Genomic DNA, 20,680 nt, shown 5'->3' on the forward strand with positions numbered 1-20,680 from the left:
CCTCCATAGCACACTTCAGACAACCACAGTGAACATGACTGTACATCAAATGGTGCAATGGTAAAACGTTCAATATACTTTTCACCTGACAATCACTTTGCCTACTCTTAATTATTAACTAATTAACTTGTATTTTATCCTTCCTTCTTCATCACACTGTCTGTGTGGGTGGGCCATTTCAATTTGTCTGTGATATGTACGCCGAGGAACTTAAACAACTTTCCACCTTCTCCACTGCTGTCCCTTTGATGTGCTCCCTCTGCTGTTTACGAAGTCCACGATCATCTCCTTTGTTTTGTTGACGTTGAGTGAGAGATTGTTTTCCTGACACCACACTCCGAGTGATCTCACCTCCTCCCTGTAGACTGTCTCGTTGTTGTTGGTAATCAAGCCCACTACTGTCGTCTGCAAACTTGATGATTGAGTTGGAGGTGTGCATGGCCACGCAGTCGTGGGTGAACAGGGAGTACAGGAGGGTGCTGAGCACGCACCCTTGTGGGGCCCCAGTGTTAATGGTCAGCGAAGTAGAGATATTGTTTCCTACCTTCACCACCTGGGGGCGGCACATCAGAAAGTCCAGGACCCAATTCCACAGGGCGGGGTTGAGACACAGGGCCTCCAGCTTGATGATGAGCTTGGAGGGTACTATGGTGCTGAATGCTGAGCTGTAGTCAATGAACAGCATTCTTACATAGGTATTAATTTTGTCCAGGTGGGATAGGGCAGTGTGCAGTGTGATGGTGATTGCATCGTCTGTGGACCTGTTGGGGCAGTATGCAAACTGAAGTGAATCTAGGGTGGCCGGTAAGGTGGAGGTGATATGATCCTTGACTAGTCTCTCAAAGCACTCCATGATGACGCAACTGAGTGCTACAGGGCGGTAGTCATTTAGTTCAGTTATCTTTGCCTTCATGGGTACAGGAACAATGGTGGCCATCTTGAAGCATGTGGGGACAGCAGACTGGGATAGGGAGCAATTGAATATGTCCGTAAACACACCAGCCAGCTGGTCTGGGCAATGCTTTGAGGACGCGGCTAGGTATGCCGTCTGGGCCAGCAGCCTTGCGAGGGTCAACACGTTTAGAATGTTATACTCATGTCAGCCACAGAGAAGGGGGGGGGGGGCTGGATTTCTTTTTGTTGTCTTGGTTGGATTTCTTTCCAGTAGACCCTGCCACATACGTCTCGTGTCTGAGCCGTTGAATTGCAACTCCACCTTGTCCCTGTACTGGCATTTCGCTTGTTTGATTGCCTTGCGGAGGGAATAACTACACTGTTTATATTCAGACTTATTCCCAGACCTCTTTCCATGGCATGGTTAAATGCGGTGGATCGCACTTTCAGTTTTGCGCGAATGCCGCCATCCATCCACAGTTTCTGGTTAGGGTAGGTTTTAATAGTCACAGTGGGTACAACATCTCCAATGCACTTCTTTATAAACGCTCTCACCGAGTTAGCTTATAGGTTAATGTTGTTCTCCAAGGCTGACCAGAACATATTCCAGTCTGCATGATCAAAACAGTACATCACTGTAGAACGCTTCCTGCTATTCAGGACCTCTATATCAGGCGATGTCAGAGGAAGGCCCTAAAATTTGTCAAAGACTCCAGCCACCTAAGTCATAGACTGTTGTCTCTAGCGCATTGGCAAGGTGTACTGATGCACCAAGTCTGGAACCAACAGGACCCTGAACTGCTTTTACCCCCAAGCCATCAAATATTTAATGGACTATCTGCATTGGCCCTTTTTGCACTAACTTTTTTTACTCATCACATACGCTGCTGCTACTGTATATTATCTATCCTGTTTCCTAGTCACTTTAATCCTAGTTATATGTACATATTTTACTCAATCAATCAAATGTATTTATAAAGCCCTTTTTACATCAGCAGATGTCACAAAGTGCTTATACAGAAACACAGCCTAAAAGCCGCTCAGGGAAGCCATCAGGGCAACGCCCCTGCCCCAAAAGGATTTTCCAAGGACGGGAAGCATCAAGCCTTGCCGGACGCCTAGGCAAGTCTTGACGCCCACAATCACCAGGATAAGCACACATGCTGTCTACAGTGTGGAACATTTTTGAACAAACGATAGTTTAGGTTATGAATTGATATATTGAGGTTGTTCTATGGTTTACATGTGTTCTGATAGTGTCCATTGTCATAGTCTTGGAGGGCCGATGCTGCTCGTTCCATAGTCAATATGTCCAAGAAGTCCTTTTTATAAGAATTGTCTGTTTTACTGATAGTTGGGCCAGAGCAATGATGCGTGCATGGTTCTAGGTTGGATATTACCCACAATGCTCCCAAGAAGGTACACTACAGGACACAGTTGGAGACAAACAGTACCAGTCCAAAGTTTGGACACACCTACTGATTCCAGGGTTTTTCTTTATTTTTTACTATTTTCTACAGTGTAGAATAACTATGAAATAAAACATATGGAATCATGTAGTAACCAAAAAAAGTGTTAAATAAATCTAAATATATTTTATATTTGAGATTATTCAAAGTAGCCACCCTTTGCCTTGATGACAGCTTTGCACACTCTTGGCATTCTCTCAACCGCTTCAGGAGGAATGCCTTTCCAACAGTTTTGAAGGAGTTCCCACATATGCTGAGCACGTTGGCTGCTTTTCCTTCATTCTGCGGTTGAACTCATCCCAAACCATCTCAATTGGGTTGAGGTTGGGTGATTGTGGAGGCCTAGTCAGCTGATGCAGCACTCCATCACTGTACATTCAAGATTTCAGGCAGCATATCAACTACCTCAGTCCACAATCTTTTGACTACTGGACATTTCCAGGCTTTGATCCATCTTTTTCAACTTGTGTCATGTGATGCATGCCCTGTGTAATATCTTTATTTGAATAATCTTATACCTTACACAATTGGATATTGATGTTGCATTTTCCATATTGCATTGTGCTGTGGTAATAGATAGACCCATGTCCTGCTCCCAACATAATGGAGTAGAGGTGTTACTATTTCGGGAGGAGAGACCAACCAGCTTGTATAGGGCGGAAACCGTTCCTTTACCATTAGCAACATTCCCCAGTTTGTTGTCTAAAGTACTTTTAGATCCCACATCAATAAAACTTTGAGGAAATAGACTTTAGAATTCATTTGAACTGTAAATAGGGTAGAAATGCTATATTATTCAGGCAAAACGCTGACATCAGCTCTTGGAATGATATATTTTCTCCGCCCCTTACAACCTACCACACCTGACTGATGTTCTGGCGTTGCCAGGTGATATTAGCCAATGTCTTTCCCCTTCAGTAAACAAGGGGTGCTTCCATATTGGACATGAAGGGAAGGATTCTCCATTAATAGATAACCTTTAATTAAGTATCTTTGCCACTTCACAAGAGTACTCCTGTAGTGGGTTATCTATCTTGCAGTGTAACGTAGGGTAATACCGTAGTGATAAAGAGGTCGACTTATGTTCCCTCACAATTTCTTCCTCTAACCAATCCCAGGTGCCTGCTACTCCCCCATTTGTATAGCCACATGCCAGTGGGTATCTTGCATTATATGACAAGTAGTACAAATACACATTAGGAACACCTAATCCACCCTTACTTGTTGGCACGGACAGTTTTTTTGTGGTTAATTCTAAGTTTCTTTTCTTTCCACAAGAAGCTTGAAAAGAAACTGTTTATCTCTTTAAACCAGTGCTGAGGGAACGGAACTGAAGTGGTATAGCTGACATAAGGAAGGATAGTCTCGGGAGTATGCTCATCTTTATCACTTCTGCGCTACCCCATAGTGATAAAGGTAGAATATAATGTTGTAATGTCATCCCAAATGGTTTTAAGGAGACCTGGTCCATTTAGATGAAATATCTTATTAACTGGTGACTTGATATTTCTCCCAAGGTATTTCATGCAAATGGAGCATGTCCCTTGTGAGCTGAAAATGTGTGGTGGTTCAGAAGAATAGCCTCACTCTTACTCTGATTATACCTTACTTCCAGAAAATTAGCCAAATGCTCGTATGAGCTGCTGCACACCCAGTATCGAACTGCTGGGATTGAGATATCATCAGCATGTAGGTTGACTGAAGTTATGACCACTCAAATTGATACAGATCGATCAGACCCCTTGACTTTTTCCACATTTTATTACAGCCTCATTCTAATATGGATTTTTTTTAAATCCTCACTAATCTACATACAATACCGCATAATGGCAAAGCAAAAACAGGTTTGACGTTTTTGCAAATTTATACAAAATGTAAAAAAAGACATCACGTTTACATAAGTATTCAGACCCTTTACCCAGTACTTTGTTGAAGCACCTTTGGCAGAAATTACAACCTCGAGTCTTCTTAGGTATGATGCTACAACCTTGGGACACCTGTATTTGGGGAGTTTCTCCCATTCTTCTCTGCAGATCCTCTCAAATTCTGTCAGGTTGGATGGGGAGCCCGGGCTCTGGCTGGGCCACAAAAGGATATTCAGAGACTTGCCCCGAAGCCACTCCTGTGTTGTCTTGGCTGTGTGCTTAGGGTCATTGTCCTGTTGGAAGGTGAACCTTCACCCCCAGTCTGAGGTCCTGAGCACTATGGAGCAGGTTTTTATCAAGGATCTCTCTGTACTTTGCTCAGTTCATCGATCCTGACTAGTCTCCCAGTTAGGTCTGTGGCGGTCACGAAATTACATCAGCCGGTGATTGTCAAGCAAATAAATGTCGACCTCATGGTAATTGACCGTTAATTAACATAAACACATTTAGCATCTCCTGGCTTCCACACAGCCTACAACCCACTGATGCTGACATTTGAAACATGTCTAATAAATCCATGTAATATAGCCTACACCTTCACAATAAATCCATGACAGAATGGCATACTCTGAGTTTCCTTATGTTAGGTCCTGATGTGGCTATGCCAAATGGCTGTGGGCTACACCAGTTAATTTAACAGACAAGATGTGCTTAGAGTCCTGTGGCATTATTTTATATTATGTTATAGTATGAAGAATACAATTGAACAACGCTAAATAAAATAGAAAGGATATTTTCTCCAAACGATTTGAGCGAGTGCGCACATGCGACTATTCAGTGTTGAGCGGTTAACAAAGAAATAGGTACTCCTATATGCTTAATTTAGAGTTATTAATGTAACTTTAGTTGTTCTACAAACATGTTTTGATTTTTAATACATTGTAAGGCTGCATGATGCAACTGTAATGATGATTTGAAAAAAGTGAGCTCTGGGTGAGCTCTGGCATGAACTCTGCTTTTTGCGCAGGCTGTACACTCTTCGTCAGTTGCTTAATAATACCTTGAATTTCCCCGCAGCATTCCCTTTGTGTGGCAAAACAATCCAAGCTTTTGCAGCCCTTCTCACTAAATGCTACTTGCTCAGAGGCTTCTCTCATCTCACACCGCTCTCCATCACATGATCGGGTCTTTCTCACAGACTACAAGTGAAGACTGACACATCCGGGATGGAACTGCGCGCGTCCTTATCCAATTCCGAGGTGCATATTAAAGATATTGGAATAACTGTCCACATCTACTTTTCGTCAGCCAACCAGATGAGTAGGCCTAATGAACAGCAGAAGCACTAGCATATGTCAATCTACTATCCCCATAGAACAAAAGTTGACCTATTCTATTCTGTGCGATAAATACATATTCCAAAGAGTCTGGGGCAGTTGTAGGATGCGATAGATCACAAATGAGTAAATCCACTAGCATCCCAAAACTTTTTTACGCAATGAGGCTGATGCAACAGATAAGAACGTTTAGTTTAAAATGTTGATAAACTATTAGGCTATTCTTCACATTATAAGTGCAGTAATGCGCACACGGCAGTAGGCTTCAAGTACGAATGTTCCATTAGCAGGAAAACACCATTCTCAAAAGCAACCACAAATGCTATTATGCATGTAATGCTTTTATTAAAAAGGTGAAAATCATCTTCCCCAAACTTGAAACTCATGCGCTGTTCATGTATGCCAGTTAGGCTCTACACCTCTTGTAAAGCAGATTTAATGTGCTTAATTTTAAGAAGTTATTTAGCCACTTTTTATACAAACCTTATTAAAACATATAGGCATATGGGCTAGGCTACATGAGGTGTGCGACTATGATTCGAAGAAGTAGCCCAAAAAAGGCATTGTTTCTAATGCTGGGCATCATCCACAAGTGATAATATATAATTCACAACTGATAGGCTAATATTGTCACCCATTGGACTATTCTTGATTTAATATTGTCGTTACATATACTAAATAATATATGTGTGACATTTGTTTTGATTTAGAATGGACCATTTTCATGCACCTGCAACAAAAAATCGATATCATCTATGCACTTAAATAGTGAATGGAAGACGCTTTTCCTTGTGGTTTATTTTCATGCCAGCCAGGTATGCTATACTCCTGTTGTAAATATAAGCAATGTGCTTAATATTAAGAAAGTTGAAAAATAAATATAGTAGGCCTAGCCTATAGATAGCTCATCCTCCTCTTTTCAGTAGAGGCCATCACTCTGTTTTCTAGCGCAATTCCACAGCCTATTGGAATGTTGCACAACATCAGCTCATGGGCTCTCATGAAGTGTTTGATTAGATTTTTTAATACATTTGCATTAATGTCAGAGTGATTAGAGGGACAATAGAGTGCTGAGTACCAGGCAGTTAGCAGGTTTGGTAGGCTACTAATGACCATCAGCAGCATCAGAGCTTGGAGAAGCCTATTTACCGTGACTAAGCGGTCACATGGAATTTGACTGCCTCCATGGATCATGACCGCGGTAATACGGTCACCGCAATAGCCCTACTCCCAGTCCCTGCTGCTGAAAAACATCCCAGCAGCATGATGCTGCAACTACCATGCTTCAGTAAGGATAGTACCAGGTTTCATCCAGATGTGACACTTTGCATTCAGGCCAAAAAGTTCATTCTTGGTTTCATCAGACCAGAGAACCTTCCTGACCGCTTCTACCCCGATTGCTCAGTTTGGCTGGGCGGCCAGCTCTAGGAAGAGTCTTGGTGATTCCAAACTAATTCCATTTCAGAATGATGAGGCCACTGTGTTCTTGGGGACCTTTAATGCTGCAGAAATGTGCTGGTGCCCTTCCCCAGATCCGTGCCTCAACACAATCCTGTCTCAGAGCTCGACGGACAATTCCTTTGACCTCATGGCTTGGTTTTCGCTCTAACATGGCTTGGTTTTTGCACTGACAGGTGTGTGCCTTTCCAAATCATGTCCAATCAATTTACCACAGGTGGACTCCAATCAAGTTGTAGAAACATCAAGGATGATCAATGGAAACAGGATGCACCTGAGCGCAATTTCATGTCTAATAGCAAAGGGTCGATTACTTATTTCAGTTTTTTATTCTTAAAAAATGTGCAAATTATTTCTAAAAACCTGTTTTATTTCATACATTTAAAAATAAGGCTGTAACGTAACAAAATTTTGAAAAAGTCAAGGGGTCTGAAAACTTTCCAAATGCACTGTATATCCTTCTTAGCTCTATGGTGCAGGTGAGGGGCTCTAGTGCCAAAATTAATAGACGGGACGCGGGGCAACTTGTAGAACAGAAGAGCTGAAAGGGGTCAGATATCATACCATTAGTTTTAACTGAAGCAATATGTTAATGATAGAGTTCCCTAATCTATTGCACGATAGCAGACCCCAAACCAAATTGAGAGTGTGCATATAACAGGTAAGACCACCATTCTATCAAAAGCTTTAAAAAAATGAGAAAGGTCTCATGTTGTTGGGAGGATAAATGACTTGGTACAAACCCCACCTGATCCAGGTGTATTAAAGAGGGGATAGCCTTCTTTATGGGCATAGCAAGGATCTAGGCAAACAATTCATTGTCGTTATTTCATAAACTCAAAGGACGAAAGTGGTCATTTGCATAGGATCCTTGCTAGGCTTTGGTAGCAGAGAGATGGTGGCAGAATAAAATTAAATTCCACTATTAAAACATGTTTTGTAACATTTATTTGCTGGAAGGGGACGACTAGAGCAATCTATTCTAAGATCATTGACCAGGTTAAAGTCTCCTCCCAATAGAATGGGGTCCCCAGCAAGGGGTGATATGAACATAGCTTGTGCTGAATTATGAGTATAAATATTTACAAGAGTACATGTTTCATTTTGTAAAAAGCCTGACAATACAAGATTAGAGATTATTTTAGCTACTAAGATACTGACACGCCTGGCTGCTCCATTAACTGGTGCTGAAAATACTTTAAAGATTAATTGTCATTAAAAAGGTGTGTTTCTTGTAACATGGCCACATCACAGGCTAGGGATTTCAAATGAGAAATTATTGGACTTTATCCAAAATCCTATTCACTTTCAATGAAATCAGATTCATATAGTATTAGATTCCATTTGTGACAATGTTTATAATATCAGCCTTAGCATAACCATCATAGTAAGGAGAGAAAGGACTCGGCATCAATGTACTATTGTTTGTATTCTGTACCAGTAGGGAGGGAATGTGGAGGGAACAGACAAGACAAACAAACATTAAAGGATGTCATGAGGCAAATAGAAAACATGAAACAAAAGTTAGACACAGTACCTTGCGAAAGTATTCGGCCCCCTTGAACTTTGCGACCTTTTGCCACATTTCAGGATTCAAACATAAAGATATAGAACTGTATTTTTTTTGTGGGGACACAATCATGAAGTGGAACGACATTTATTGGATATTTCAAACTTTTTTAACAAATCAAAAACTGAAAAATTGGGTGTGCAAAACTATTCAGCCCCTTAAGTTAATACTTTGTAGCGCCACCTTTTGCTGCGATTACAGCTGTAAGTCGCTTGGGGTATGTCTCTATCAGTTTTGCACATCGAGAGACTGAAAATTTTTCCCATTCCTCCTTGCAAAACAGCTCAAGCTCAGTGAGGTTGGATGGAGAGCATTTGTGAACAGCAGTTTTCAGTTCTTTCCACAGATTCTCGATTGGATTCAGGTCTAGACTTTGACTTGGCCATTCTAACACCTGGATATGTTTATTTTTGAACCATTCCATTGTGGATTTTGCTTTATGTTTTGGATCATTGTCTTGTTGGAAGACAAATCTCCGTCCCAGTCTCAGGTCTTTTGCAGACTCCATCAGGTTTTCTTCCAGAATGGTCCTGTATTTGGCTCCATCCATCTTCCCATCAATTTTAACCATCTTCCCTGTCCCTGCTGAAGAAAAGCAGGCCCAAACCATGATGCTGCCACCACCGTGTTTGACAGTGGGGATGGTGTGTTCAGGGTGATGAGCTGTGTTGCTTTTACGCCAAACATAACATTTTGCATTGTTGCCAAAAAGTTAAATTTTGGTTTCATCTGACCAGAGCACCTTCTTCCACATGTTTGGTGTGTCTCCCAGGTGGCTTGTGGCAAACTTTAAACTACACTTTTTATGGATATCTTTAAGAAATGGCTTTCTTCTTTCCACTCTTCCATAAAGGCCAGATTTGTGCAATAAACGACTGATTGTTGTCCTATGGACAGAGTCTCCCACCTCAGCTGTAGATCTCTGCAGTTCATCCAGAGTGATCATGGGCCTGTTGGCTGCATCTCTGATCAGTCTTCTCCTTGTATGAGCTGAAAGTTTAGAGGGACGGCCAGGTCTTGGTAGATTTGCAGTGGTCTGATACTCCTTCCATTTCAATATTATCGCTTGCACAGTGCTCCTTGGGATGTTTAAAGCTTGGGAAATCTTTTTGTATCCAAATCCGGCTTTAAACTTCTTCACAACAGTATCTCGGACCTGCCTGGTGTGTTCCTTGTTCTTCATGAAGCTCTCTGCGCTTTTAACGGACCTCTGAGACTATCACAGTGCAGGTGCATTTATACAGAGACTTGATTACACACAGGTGGATTGTATTTATCATCATTAGTCATTTAGGTCAACATTGGATCATTCAGAGATCCTCACTGAACTTCTGGAGAGAGTTTGCTGCACTGAAAGTAAAGGGGCTGAATAATTTTGCACGCCCAATTTTTCAGTTTTTAAAAAAAAGTTTGAAATATCCAATAAATGTCGTTCCACTTCATGATTGTGTCCCACTTGTTGTTGATTCTTCACAAAAAATACAGTTTTATATCTTTATGTTTGAAGCCTGAAATGTGGCAAAGTTCAAGGGGGCCGAATACTTTCGCAAGGCACTGTAGATGCCCTATCCAGCTCTTATTCGTGAAAGAACAGGTGTATGCGCTGCTATCCACCATAGCCAGACCTCTTATTAGGTGGATTTGTTTCACCCTCACTGTGCTCTCCAGACCAGTGCATTGTTCGAGACTGCACGGCAACCGTGCGCAAACGAGAGTCAAAACGTAACCACCAATTTCAAGTCTACACCAAAACACTATTTGCACAAATTTGTCTCCGTTATTGCATAATGTATTGGCCTGGTAAGCTGGCTATAGCCATATTTTAGAGTGCCATTAAAGGCATTTATAGCCCTTTTTCTGTATATATTTTACCAACACTCGGTCAATATAAGGGGAGAAAAGTAACAATCTCAACAAAAACATTAGAGACTAGTGCAGTCCTTCATCGCCTCAATAACTTGCCCGAGTTACAAAAAAGAAATGTTAGGGAGCCGTAAATTCAAGTCCTTGACCACATCTTCTGCGCTACTGTAGATACTGTATGTTTCTTCCAATCTATGGTGACGATGTGCCTGGCTGCATACAGTAGGGGTGGTCTGTCGGGGTAGTCTGTGTCTTGAAGTATGATGTTGGCATACTCCACGCATTGTAGTTGGAGCTCCACTGGGAAATCATGGTACACATGGAACGGTCTCCCTCCCCAGATCAGCTTCTCCTTCTTGCCTGCAGCTCTCATGATGTTTTGTCGGTCACTCCACTGTCGCAGGCGTATGTAGTATGGACGCGGTGGTTTGGGTGGGTTTGAGCGGGATCGGAAGCGTCTGATGTCTCTCCATCTCTGGTACTGGGTCAGTCTCTTTCATGTCCAGAATGTACCGGAGTATCTCATCCATCTCATCTCATCCAGCAGGCCCACCTGAACCAGGTTATTCCTCCTTCCACGCGATTCCAGGTCGATCACCTTAGTATTCAGGTGGTCCTGGTCTTTAAGTTGTTTTAGGTCTTCTCCGTCAACAGAGTCTCTTCCTTGCTTACTCTGTTCAGCACGGCCTTGGTGTCTTTTTAAGTTCTTTAGACTCATTGAGTCCATCAAACCTCTGCTAGAATGATACCTTAAGTTTGGTGACCTCATCAGTCAGGTGCCGTGCCCAGCACGACGCCTCCTCCTCGGTCATAAATTGTTCGGTAGGACACCAATCTGTATATTGTTTCTTTGCTGTTTGCCCGGTCTGCTGTTGGACTCCTCTACCAGTCATTCGTCAAACTGTGTACAAAGTGCAGTTTCGCAGTTTACAAAATAGAAGTGGGTGTTTGAGGGTGGTAAAGAGTCTATATTTTGCTGAATTTCAACATCTGGAATGCGAAAGAAACTAGCATGCCATTCCGTGGCATCACGTTATCCTGACTAGACATATTTTGTAACAACATGATGTTGCCCTCCAAATGGATAACTTGAAATAACAACTTAAACAAAATCCATTTTTTATTAGCTTAGTGGTTATAAGTATTTAGTGAAATCTTTGTCAAAATTGCTAGAGATACTGTTGCATGTCGGTCCAGATTATTTATGGATTAATCATATAAAAATATTAAATATATAAAAACCTTATTTTAACTCCAATTAAAATGTGCACGTGGCGCTGGAATCACTGACTCGCTGCATTTTTCTATTATCAAGTCACATGATACCTCTTAAATGGTTAGGACAGCTCATGAGGTCTCCTAAATATCTGTGTGACTCTTATGACTAAAGACGGTTCATGCAAAGCTTTTACTTTTGCCCATAACAGTAGAGTAAAATGTCTCTATTCGCAGCAATTTTCTACTCTGAGACACTATGTGTAAACGGGCCCTGGTTCCCCCAGTCCATGTAATCTTATTCATTGAGATGTAAAATGCATAACTGTTCCTAAAATCAGCACTCCTACCCTGAGACACTTGATATATACGCCACCATGTGCACATCTATCAAATTGGCATCATCTAGAAAAGAAAAAAAATGAAATACAAATTCTACTAGCATTAATAATGACACAGTGCTAGTGATGGTATTAAAAGTAAATATCACTGCTGCTCTAGGATGAATCAAAGACTGATTCTTTGAGTTTGGTTGTTTGGACTGAAGCATGTGATCGTTTCGACAGCTGCAATTCTTGGTCAAAGCAAGCAACTGCATTAATTAAACGTTGCAAACTGTTATTCTTTTCCCTTGAATGCTTTGACTGATGCAGCTCTCAGTCTCCAGGTGTACCCAGATAGTCCCCACCTCCAGGGGTCAAGACTAAAGCCCTTTCTCAATTCCTCTTTGTCTCCTTCTCAAAACCAATTGAAGTAGAAGATCCAAGGGGAGGGAACCTTGGACTTTCTCATCCAATACAGTTGAGTAGGTGAGGAGATCAGATGTGAGGAATCAAAGAAAGACAAATTGGCATACAGCCCACAGTCTTGTGTTCCCCAGCCCTGCCCTCTTTCTCCCTGGGTCTCACCTCCAGCTCCCTGAGCCTCTCTAGGAGCTCCCTGCAGCTCGCCGGCTCCTCCAGGTATGGCTCCACATCGCCCTCTTCTGACTCAAAGGCCTCATCACAATCTCTCAGCTCCGTCTCCTCAGACTCCATTACTACCTGCAGTGCAGAAAGAACGGTCAGGGACACGGTTAGTAACGGTGCAGGGTTAAGTTGCCCCTAGAAGCTGATCTTGGGTCAATTTTGCGTCCGGCTAAGAATTAAGGTCAGGATTGGGAGAGGGTTGCTGAACCTAGGGGAAATTTCACCCCGAAGCTTAGAGAGAGGTTGAGGACACGGTTACCATAGTAATACAGACGTTGGGTAATAATGTCACTGCACACAATAACAACATCAACATTTCATGGGGATTTGTCATGGTTTCACACTCTTTCCAGGGTGATAATTAAAATAAGCTTTTTATATTTTCACCTACATTTCACCTTTCCACCCACTCTGATTTTGTTTACGGAGACTGTTTTCAGTAGTGATAGTGACAATGAAAAGGGGATTAATTGAGATTTAAATGAATGCTGTACCCGAATAAAAAGCTGTACATATGAATTTTTAACACCCCTGATCATACGTGCATGACAATCAAATTAATGAAGCAGGGGATGATTCTCTAGATATAGTTTCATTTGATCACCAGGTCACCATGGCTGGGACAGAAGCGGCAAAACAGAAGCTCTGTGGTTTATAAAAACTTGCCAGACTCACTTTCCTTTATCAAACTATCAATCACGATCATGTGAAGATGAGGTCTCGTGATTTATTAGGAAAGTAATAGAGTTATTCAGTAGAAAGAACATTAGAGTTTTAGTCTGAAATACACAATCCCACTACATTTAGGCCCTACTTTGAGGTTTAAAAATGGAACAGTTGTGTCTTTACTCTTCTCCCCAGCTCCCCAGTTTTGTGCTTTATTGGGAAGGTCTGCCACCTCAGGCCATAAACCAACCAACCAGTCTATTGTATCCAGAGGATGGGCCGTAGACAGGGCCAGTAAATTAAAGCAGAGTCGCCCCTATTCTAACCCCTTTCTCTGCCCATCCAAAACAACCTATTGACCCCTTTCAAGACGGCCAGAGGTATCTGAAGCGTGGACTATGTGGGGCAAACTGCAGTCTTCTCGCCTATATGGGATTCCACAGAGTTTTAAATGGCTGATTTACATCTATAATACGTTATAAAAAGGAATAAAAAGATTAATAATGATGGAGGACACGGCAGACATAAAACAAGTATGGGGTGACAGAGAAGTAAAGAGAAACTCTCTCAGGTGAGGAATACATGAGGTACCGCTTTGAAGCACACTTCAGAGAGACTATTTTGGTCAGTTAAGGGAAAAAGTTCATCCTTTGCATAACTGCCAGTGTTGCGACAGTCTGCAGTAATTGTCAGTTTATGGTCCAATGCAGCTGATCAGAGCTGAGGTAACTGTCTTTGACCAGGGGATTCATTTATGGAGGGATCAAAGTGAACAGGAGGCTGTGTGCCAGAGTCTGATGCTGCACTATATAGGGCAGGAGTGGGCCAGAATTTTGCCTCGAGGGCCACATTGGGATTTCAAAATTCTATGGAGGGCCGCACAGATTTTTTTTAGTCAAAAAAAAATTCTGTCCAGAAAAAGGGCTTTTGAAAATATAGGAGGTCCATTTTAATTTCTCCAAATTTCGTAACTACTTTAGATTTTCAAGTGTGCCCTGGAGTGTTTTTTTTTAACCCAAAATAATAATCCCCCCCTCAAATACAGGTTTTGATATGGTCAAACCCATGGACCATAGTTTGCCAACCCCTAATATAGGGAGTAGGGTGTCATTTGGGATGCACCCAGAGAAGCCAAAGAGTCTAGGCCAGACAGAGAGCACTCTCAGGGACATGTGATGGGTGCCACATGTTGGCTTAGATCAATACACTGCCGCCGCTGCAGCCTCTCCTCTCCCATGGATCCCTCTTTCTGAGAATCCAAAATAAACAGGGCAGTTGTATAATCAGACTTAGTTAGGGGCGTAGTTAGGGGCTAATTTTCACAAAGTCACATGAAAGATAAAAGGGAACAACATTGACATTTTGAGTGTTCCTTCACCTTTTCCTATCGGTCTGCAGATCAGTGCTTTTCTCTTCTATTTCCTGATGACGTCTGTCTGTTGACGTGATAGAGCTTAGGGGTTGGGTTTTGATTCAGCTAAGAATTCAAATAATGGTTCAAAAATGACTAAAATAGACTCATGGTGATGAGTGAGTGAGTGAGTGTGTGTGTGTAGGAGGGGGTACCCACCTGTCAGGCTGGATCTACAATGTGCAGAAAGGACAAGTTTAGTTATGATGCCCTTCAGGCCCGCTCCACAATTTACCTGAGAAACACATAAAAAAGGACAAAACTTTAGTCGCACGGTCTCCCCCGAGTTAACTATTTAGTTTAACATACATCTTCCATGGAAAAAAACACCAAAAAACAACATTGTAATCCCCCAAAATGTAATGCTAAACATTCTTTCACTATTTTCGCAGCCATCCTCTTTAAGCATTTGCCATAGCATGTGGCACTTAGATGTGACACAAGACAAACCAAAAACAGTCTATACCAGCCAGTCCACTTCATTGACATTTCCAGCACCCTTTCCAAATAAACCTGCAAAACATTCTCTATCCAACCCTACAGATAAACAACTTCATCCAAGCTACAAAGACACTATGTGACATTAGGTTCACTTAAACTGACCCTCCCGTTTATGCTAGCCCTGTGTGGCATTTCCAAATCACCAGATATAACGTGCTACATCTTTAACCATTTTGTCCACCTTTTAAAATAAAAACCTTCTAGCAATAAAGCTCATGCCCATTCCCCACTATGGGATTTGTAACGAGTTCATATGAGTTAACAGATAGGGTCATGAACTGATAGTACCTCAGATGGTAAACCAGGACACTACAATGCATTGTTTCTCATTAGCTCAAACCCTGCACCTAATTCAAAGCTCAGGGTTTGCGATAAACCAGCAGAGCTGAATTCCAAGTGGTTAGTCTACTAATGGTTATGTGGGGTAAGTTTTGAGATGGTTGCGGTTTGAGATCTGATTGGGAGCGGATCGGATGTTTAGGCGTTGGCCTGATGGAATGCACAGCCTTAGAGGAATTTGTTGACATAAAACATAGCCCAATATGGAAGCTTATATTACCTACTGAGAGCGAAAAGCTGATTCATCACCAGAGTGAAAGCTGATAGATCAGAGTGAAAAGTGAGAAACGAAGGAAGACTAAAAAAACAACAAACTCTGCAGTGAAAGATTCTTGGCAGGCATTTGTGTCCTCTCCCCCTCTCCACACCCTGTTCCACTCACCGTCCGTCCCATGTCACTTCTGACAGGTAGTTCCCCATCTCATCTTCCCCTGGACCCCTTCAGGTGCCAACGTTTACAGTTAGATAAGCATTTGAGAGCATCTGCCCTATCCTCCCAGAGTTCCCCTCTCTAGAAAGCACAGACAGGCAGGGCTGGCGCTGCCAGGTGGGATGTGTTTTCACACCACCAAACAGGTGCTTCAGAAGAGCCCCTTAAAACCTGTCTCAGTCTTGACATCAGCTGCTGCCTCCCAGACATTACTGTTAACCCCCACCACCACCCAGATTGCGATGGACATGGTGTTGTTTTATCATCCCCGGCTGTCTCCCTTCAAACCTAACAAAGATAATCCACCACACATAAAAAAATAGACACAGCAAAGATGCTTATAACATAATTGAATAATACTGATCTATCTATGCAGCAGAATGTGAGGCGACATCTTTCAGTAGATAACCTAATAACAGTGCTCTCACTACAGTGGGCCGTACATATAACCCATCTAATCTCTGATCTACAAGGTAAACTCTACAGTGAATGGGGACTCGTCTTATGACTACAGACACTAATTGCTAGGGTTAGGCTATAGCCTCACGTGCCAGGTTTCAATGGTGAAAAAGACAATATATGGGCTGAACCCAATGCTGGGATCCTGTGAATCACTCCAATGATAAAATGCCCTGAGGAGTCAGCAGACAAAGCATCGGAATGAGGACCAGACCTATGAGGCCTGACTTCACCAGCAGCCGCCACAGTGTTGGGGCGAGAGAGACTTAAACCACTCTGTGTCACTGTGCACCTGGAGGCTGTGGAAGGGGGGAAGGCAGGCAGCAGGACGTTATTTCAGCGTGAGTATCAGGGAGGGTAATTCCACAATTGTCTGCCAGGAGTGGGCATCAGAGATGGAGGCTCAGTAGGTTCGCAGGTTGTTTTTTTCAGAGAGGTATGAGGTATGTGGAGTCAACACACAAAAAAGAAAGAGGCATAAAGAAAGATATACTGAACAAAAATATAAAAATGCAACACGCAACAATGTCAATGATTTTACTGAGTTACAGTTCATAAGGAAATCAATACATTTAAATCAATTCGGTCCTAATCTATGGATTTCACATGACTGGGCAGGGGCGCAGCCATGGGTGGACATGGGAGGGCAGAGGCCCACCCACTTGTGAGCAAGGCCCAGCCAATCAGAATGAGTTTTCCCCCACAAAAGTACTTTATTAGAGACAGAAATACTCCTCAGCACCCAGCACCCAGACGATCCCGCACGTGAAGAAGCCCGATGTGGAAGTCCTGGGCTGACGTGGTTGCATGTGGTCTGCGGTTGTGAAGCCAGGTGGACGTACTGTCAAATTTTCTAAAACAACGTCAGAGCTGTATTATGGTAGAGAAATTCATAGTAAATTATCTAGTAACAGCTGGTATACATTCCTGCAATCAGCAAAACTTGAGACATCTGTGGCAGTGTGTTGTGTGACAAAACTGCACATTTGAGAGTGGCCTTTTATTGTCCCCAGCACAAAGTTCACCTGTGTAATGATAATGCTGTTTAATCAGCTTCTTGATATGCCACACGTGTCAGGTGGATGGATTATCTCGGCAAAGGATAAATGGTCACTAACAGGGATGTAAACAAATTTGTGCACAAAATACGCTTTTTAAATGTGCATATTAACATTTTCTGGGATCTTTTATTTCAGCTCATAAAACACGGGACCAACATTTTACATTGCGTTTATATTTTCTTCATTATTACAGTGCATTCGAAAATTATTCAGACCCCTTGACTTTTTCCACATTGTTAAGTTAAAGCCTAATTTTAAAATTTATGAAATTGTTTTTCCCCCTCATCAATCTACACACATACCCTTAAAACAAGTTGAAAAAAATTGCTACAAACTTGGCTCAGCTGTATTTAGGGAGTTTCTCCCATTCTTCTCTGCAGATCCTCTCAAGCTCTGTCAGGTTGGACGGGAAGTGTCGCTGCACAGCTATTTTCAGGTCTCACCAGAGATGTTCGATTGAGTCTGGGCTCTGGCTGGGCCACTCAAGGACATTCAGAGACTTGTCCCGAAGCCATTCCTGCGTTTTATTGGCTGTGTGCTTAGGGTCATTGTCCTGTTGGAAGGTGAACCTTCACCCCCAGTCTGAGGTCCTGAGCACTATGGAGCAGGTCTTCATCTTTCCCTCGATCCTGACTAGTCTCCCAGTCCCTGCTGCTGAAAAACATCCCTACAGCATGATGCTGCCAGGTTTCCTCAAGGTGTGACGTTTGGCACTGAGGACAAAGGGTTCAATCTTGGTTTCATCAGACCAGAGAATCTTGTTTCTCATGGTCCTAGAGTCTTTAGGTGCCTTTTGGCAAACTACAATCGGGTTCAAGACAATCTTGTCTTGGCGCTATAGACAGGTGTGTGTCATTCCAAATCATGTCCAATCAATTGAATTTACCACAGGTGGACTGCAATCAAGTTGTAGAAACATCTGAAGGATGATCAATGGAAACAGGATGCACCTGAGCTCAATATCGAGTCTCGTAGCAAGGGGTCTGAATGTCTAAACCTGTTTTCGCTTTGTCATTATGGGGTATTGTGTGTAGATTGATGACAATTTGCATTTATTTAATCCATTTTAGAATACGGCTGTAATGTAACAAAATGTGGAAAAAGGGGTCTGAATACTTTCCGAATGCACCCAATAAATAACAGAAATGACGACGGGGAGAAAAAGGTGTCATGACAGAATTGGAGGAGAGAAAGTGGTATATCAGGAGAAAAGAAAACGGGAGTAAGAAGAAAGAGATATATACCAATATAGAGATGCAGACAGAGGTGTAAATTGTGGGGGTGGGGAGGTGGATTTGACTACCCCATCTGAACGCAAATCAAAAAGAATTCTACCCTCGGGGGCATTTCTAAGCTCCTGCCAAGAGCCCCCCCAACCCGCCTTGGGAGCTCTCCTTTCCCTAAAAGACTGGGTTAGGGTACGATCACAGAAACGGGAATATTAAACCACACTCCCATGCATGATAAGTACCATTCCACTATAATTAGCTCATCAAAACAACTCAAATATATGCAAACGTTAATTAATCGTGTTTCGGGTGGGTGGAAAGGGAGAGGGAGTGATCGGAGCTGTGGTTTACAGATTACAATCAGGTGCTTATAGGGGTTAAAAATAGAGCAGATTAAACAATCAATCAGTCAAACAATAACACATTTGATCCAAGGGCCCTTTGAACATGGCAGGGTAAGAATTCTGCACGTTCTCCAAAATAAGCCAAGCCATCTGTTGAAATGAATTTGTCATGACAGCGGGAGAAACTCCTGGAAAGGGCATAGAAGAACTGAGTCCGAACTGTACAGCTACAGGGAAAAAAGTTATCCAAGCGTTTTAAGAAAACCCTATCCATTACTACTGCAATAAAAGAGCTGTGTCTGTTTGCTGTAAGTCACAGGGTGAACTGCAAAGTCTGGAAAACACTAAATCCTTCCCATCTTTAAACTAAAAACAGAGGCCAACATTAACAAAGAATTACAATCTTATCAAAGACCCCTCAGACATCACTCATCAACACCCCCCTCTCTTTCATCTTTGCCAACTCTGATGGGCACAAGGACAGACAACCCCCACACCCATGTTTCTCTGTTGATTTGCCCTCCCGCGTCACTTATACACAGATCTCAGCTAAACATAGAATCACATGGTTTATTCATCTCTCTGTGACCGCCGGTAACTTCACAAAAAAGTTGACTACAAATACAAAGTTGCCAATGTCTTTGCAATTGATGCAAACAAGTGACGTATGAAAACCGAGGTGACTGCATTCAAATATAAACAGTAGGCTATAGGCCTATTTCAACCATATTGAAATACATTACAGGGCCCGTGTCTAAAGCTCCCCCATCTTGATCAACTTTACTTCAAAAACTCCTTAGAGTTTGAGCTCCTGAGAGTTACAGCCACTGTCTGACTGAGTCAGTGCTGTGACATTGCAGTAGTCAGCAAATTCACCCAACCGAGCGTAGCGGAGCAGAACAAAACATAGGCTGGGGCAGCTGAGGAGCTATAAAAACCAGACCCCGTTGGTCATTAATGAGACATAACCTCAAATACCTCAGACTAGCTTATCAACAGAAACAACATCTGTCTGTACTTTAGTGGAGGACCCACTGTGTCCTGACTTCACCAATAGATGTTTTAGAGGCTTTGTGACAGTGTTGTAAATTCACCACTCATTCAAGGTTTTTAGGCTCTTTTGAGCCCTTCTGTCTCTGTGAAGGTTGGTTGGCTGTTTTTTGAGGCACATGACAAAGTTAGCTGTATCAAACTCTGCTGACAAGATGAGTTACAGACATGTTCTCAAAGTCACGGTCACGGTGAGATGTCTAGCTCTTTTAACATCCCCAACTGCATGGCATACATACCCAACACTGGCCAGCCATCTGGCATGAATACCGCGTTCTTAGAGGACTCCTGAAAAGGGATAAAATACTGTGGACTGGGTCTCACATTTGAGGAGACCAGACCAGAACAACAAATCAATATAGTGTATGTCCCAAATGGCACCCTAGTATTCCCTTTACAGTGCACTACTTTTGACCAGAGCCCATAGTGCCATTTGGGACGCACTCTTGGCCTTTGTTCTTTGTAAAAAAACATCAAGCACTAACTAGTCCAGCTATTAAAACCATTTAGCACTCAATACCTAGTGAGAATTGAGAAGTTATGTGTTCAAA

The 20,680-nt window shown here is 42.4% G+C and overlaps 1 protein-coding gene across 1 annotated transcript in view; it reads right to left on the bottom strand.

The window, feature by feature from the left end:
- LOC135539862 (nck-associated protein 5-like) overlaps positions 1-20,680 on the bottom strand; it is a 135,850-nt gene that overhangs the window by 29,590 nt on the left and 85,580 nt on the right. The window contains exons 3-4 of the mRNA XM_064966046.1: positions 14,876-14,951; positions 12,580-12,714 (exon numbers count right to left, since the gene is read on the bottom strand). Of these exons, the coding sequence (XP_064822118.1) occupies positions 12,580-12,708 (129 nt within the window). The 5' untranslated portion in view covers positions 12,709-12,714; positions 14,876-14,951. The remainder of the gene's footprint in view (positions 1-12,579; positions 12,715-14,875; positions 14,952-20,680) is intronic.

The sequence above is a fragment of the Oncorhynchus masou genome, chromosome 5 (genome assembly GCF_036934945.1).
Source record: "Oncorhynchus masou masou isolate Uvic2021 chromosome 5, UVic_Omas_1.1, whole genome shotgun sequence".
Taxonomy (NCBI): domain Eukaryota; kingdom Metazoa; phylum Chordata; class Actinopteri; order Salmoniformes; family Salmonidae; genus Oncorhynchus; species Oncorhynchus masou.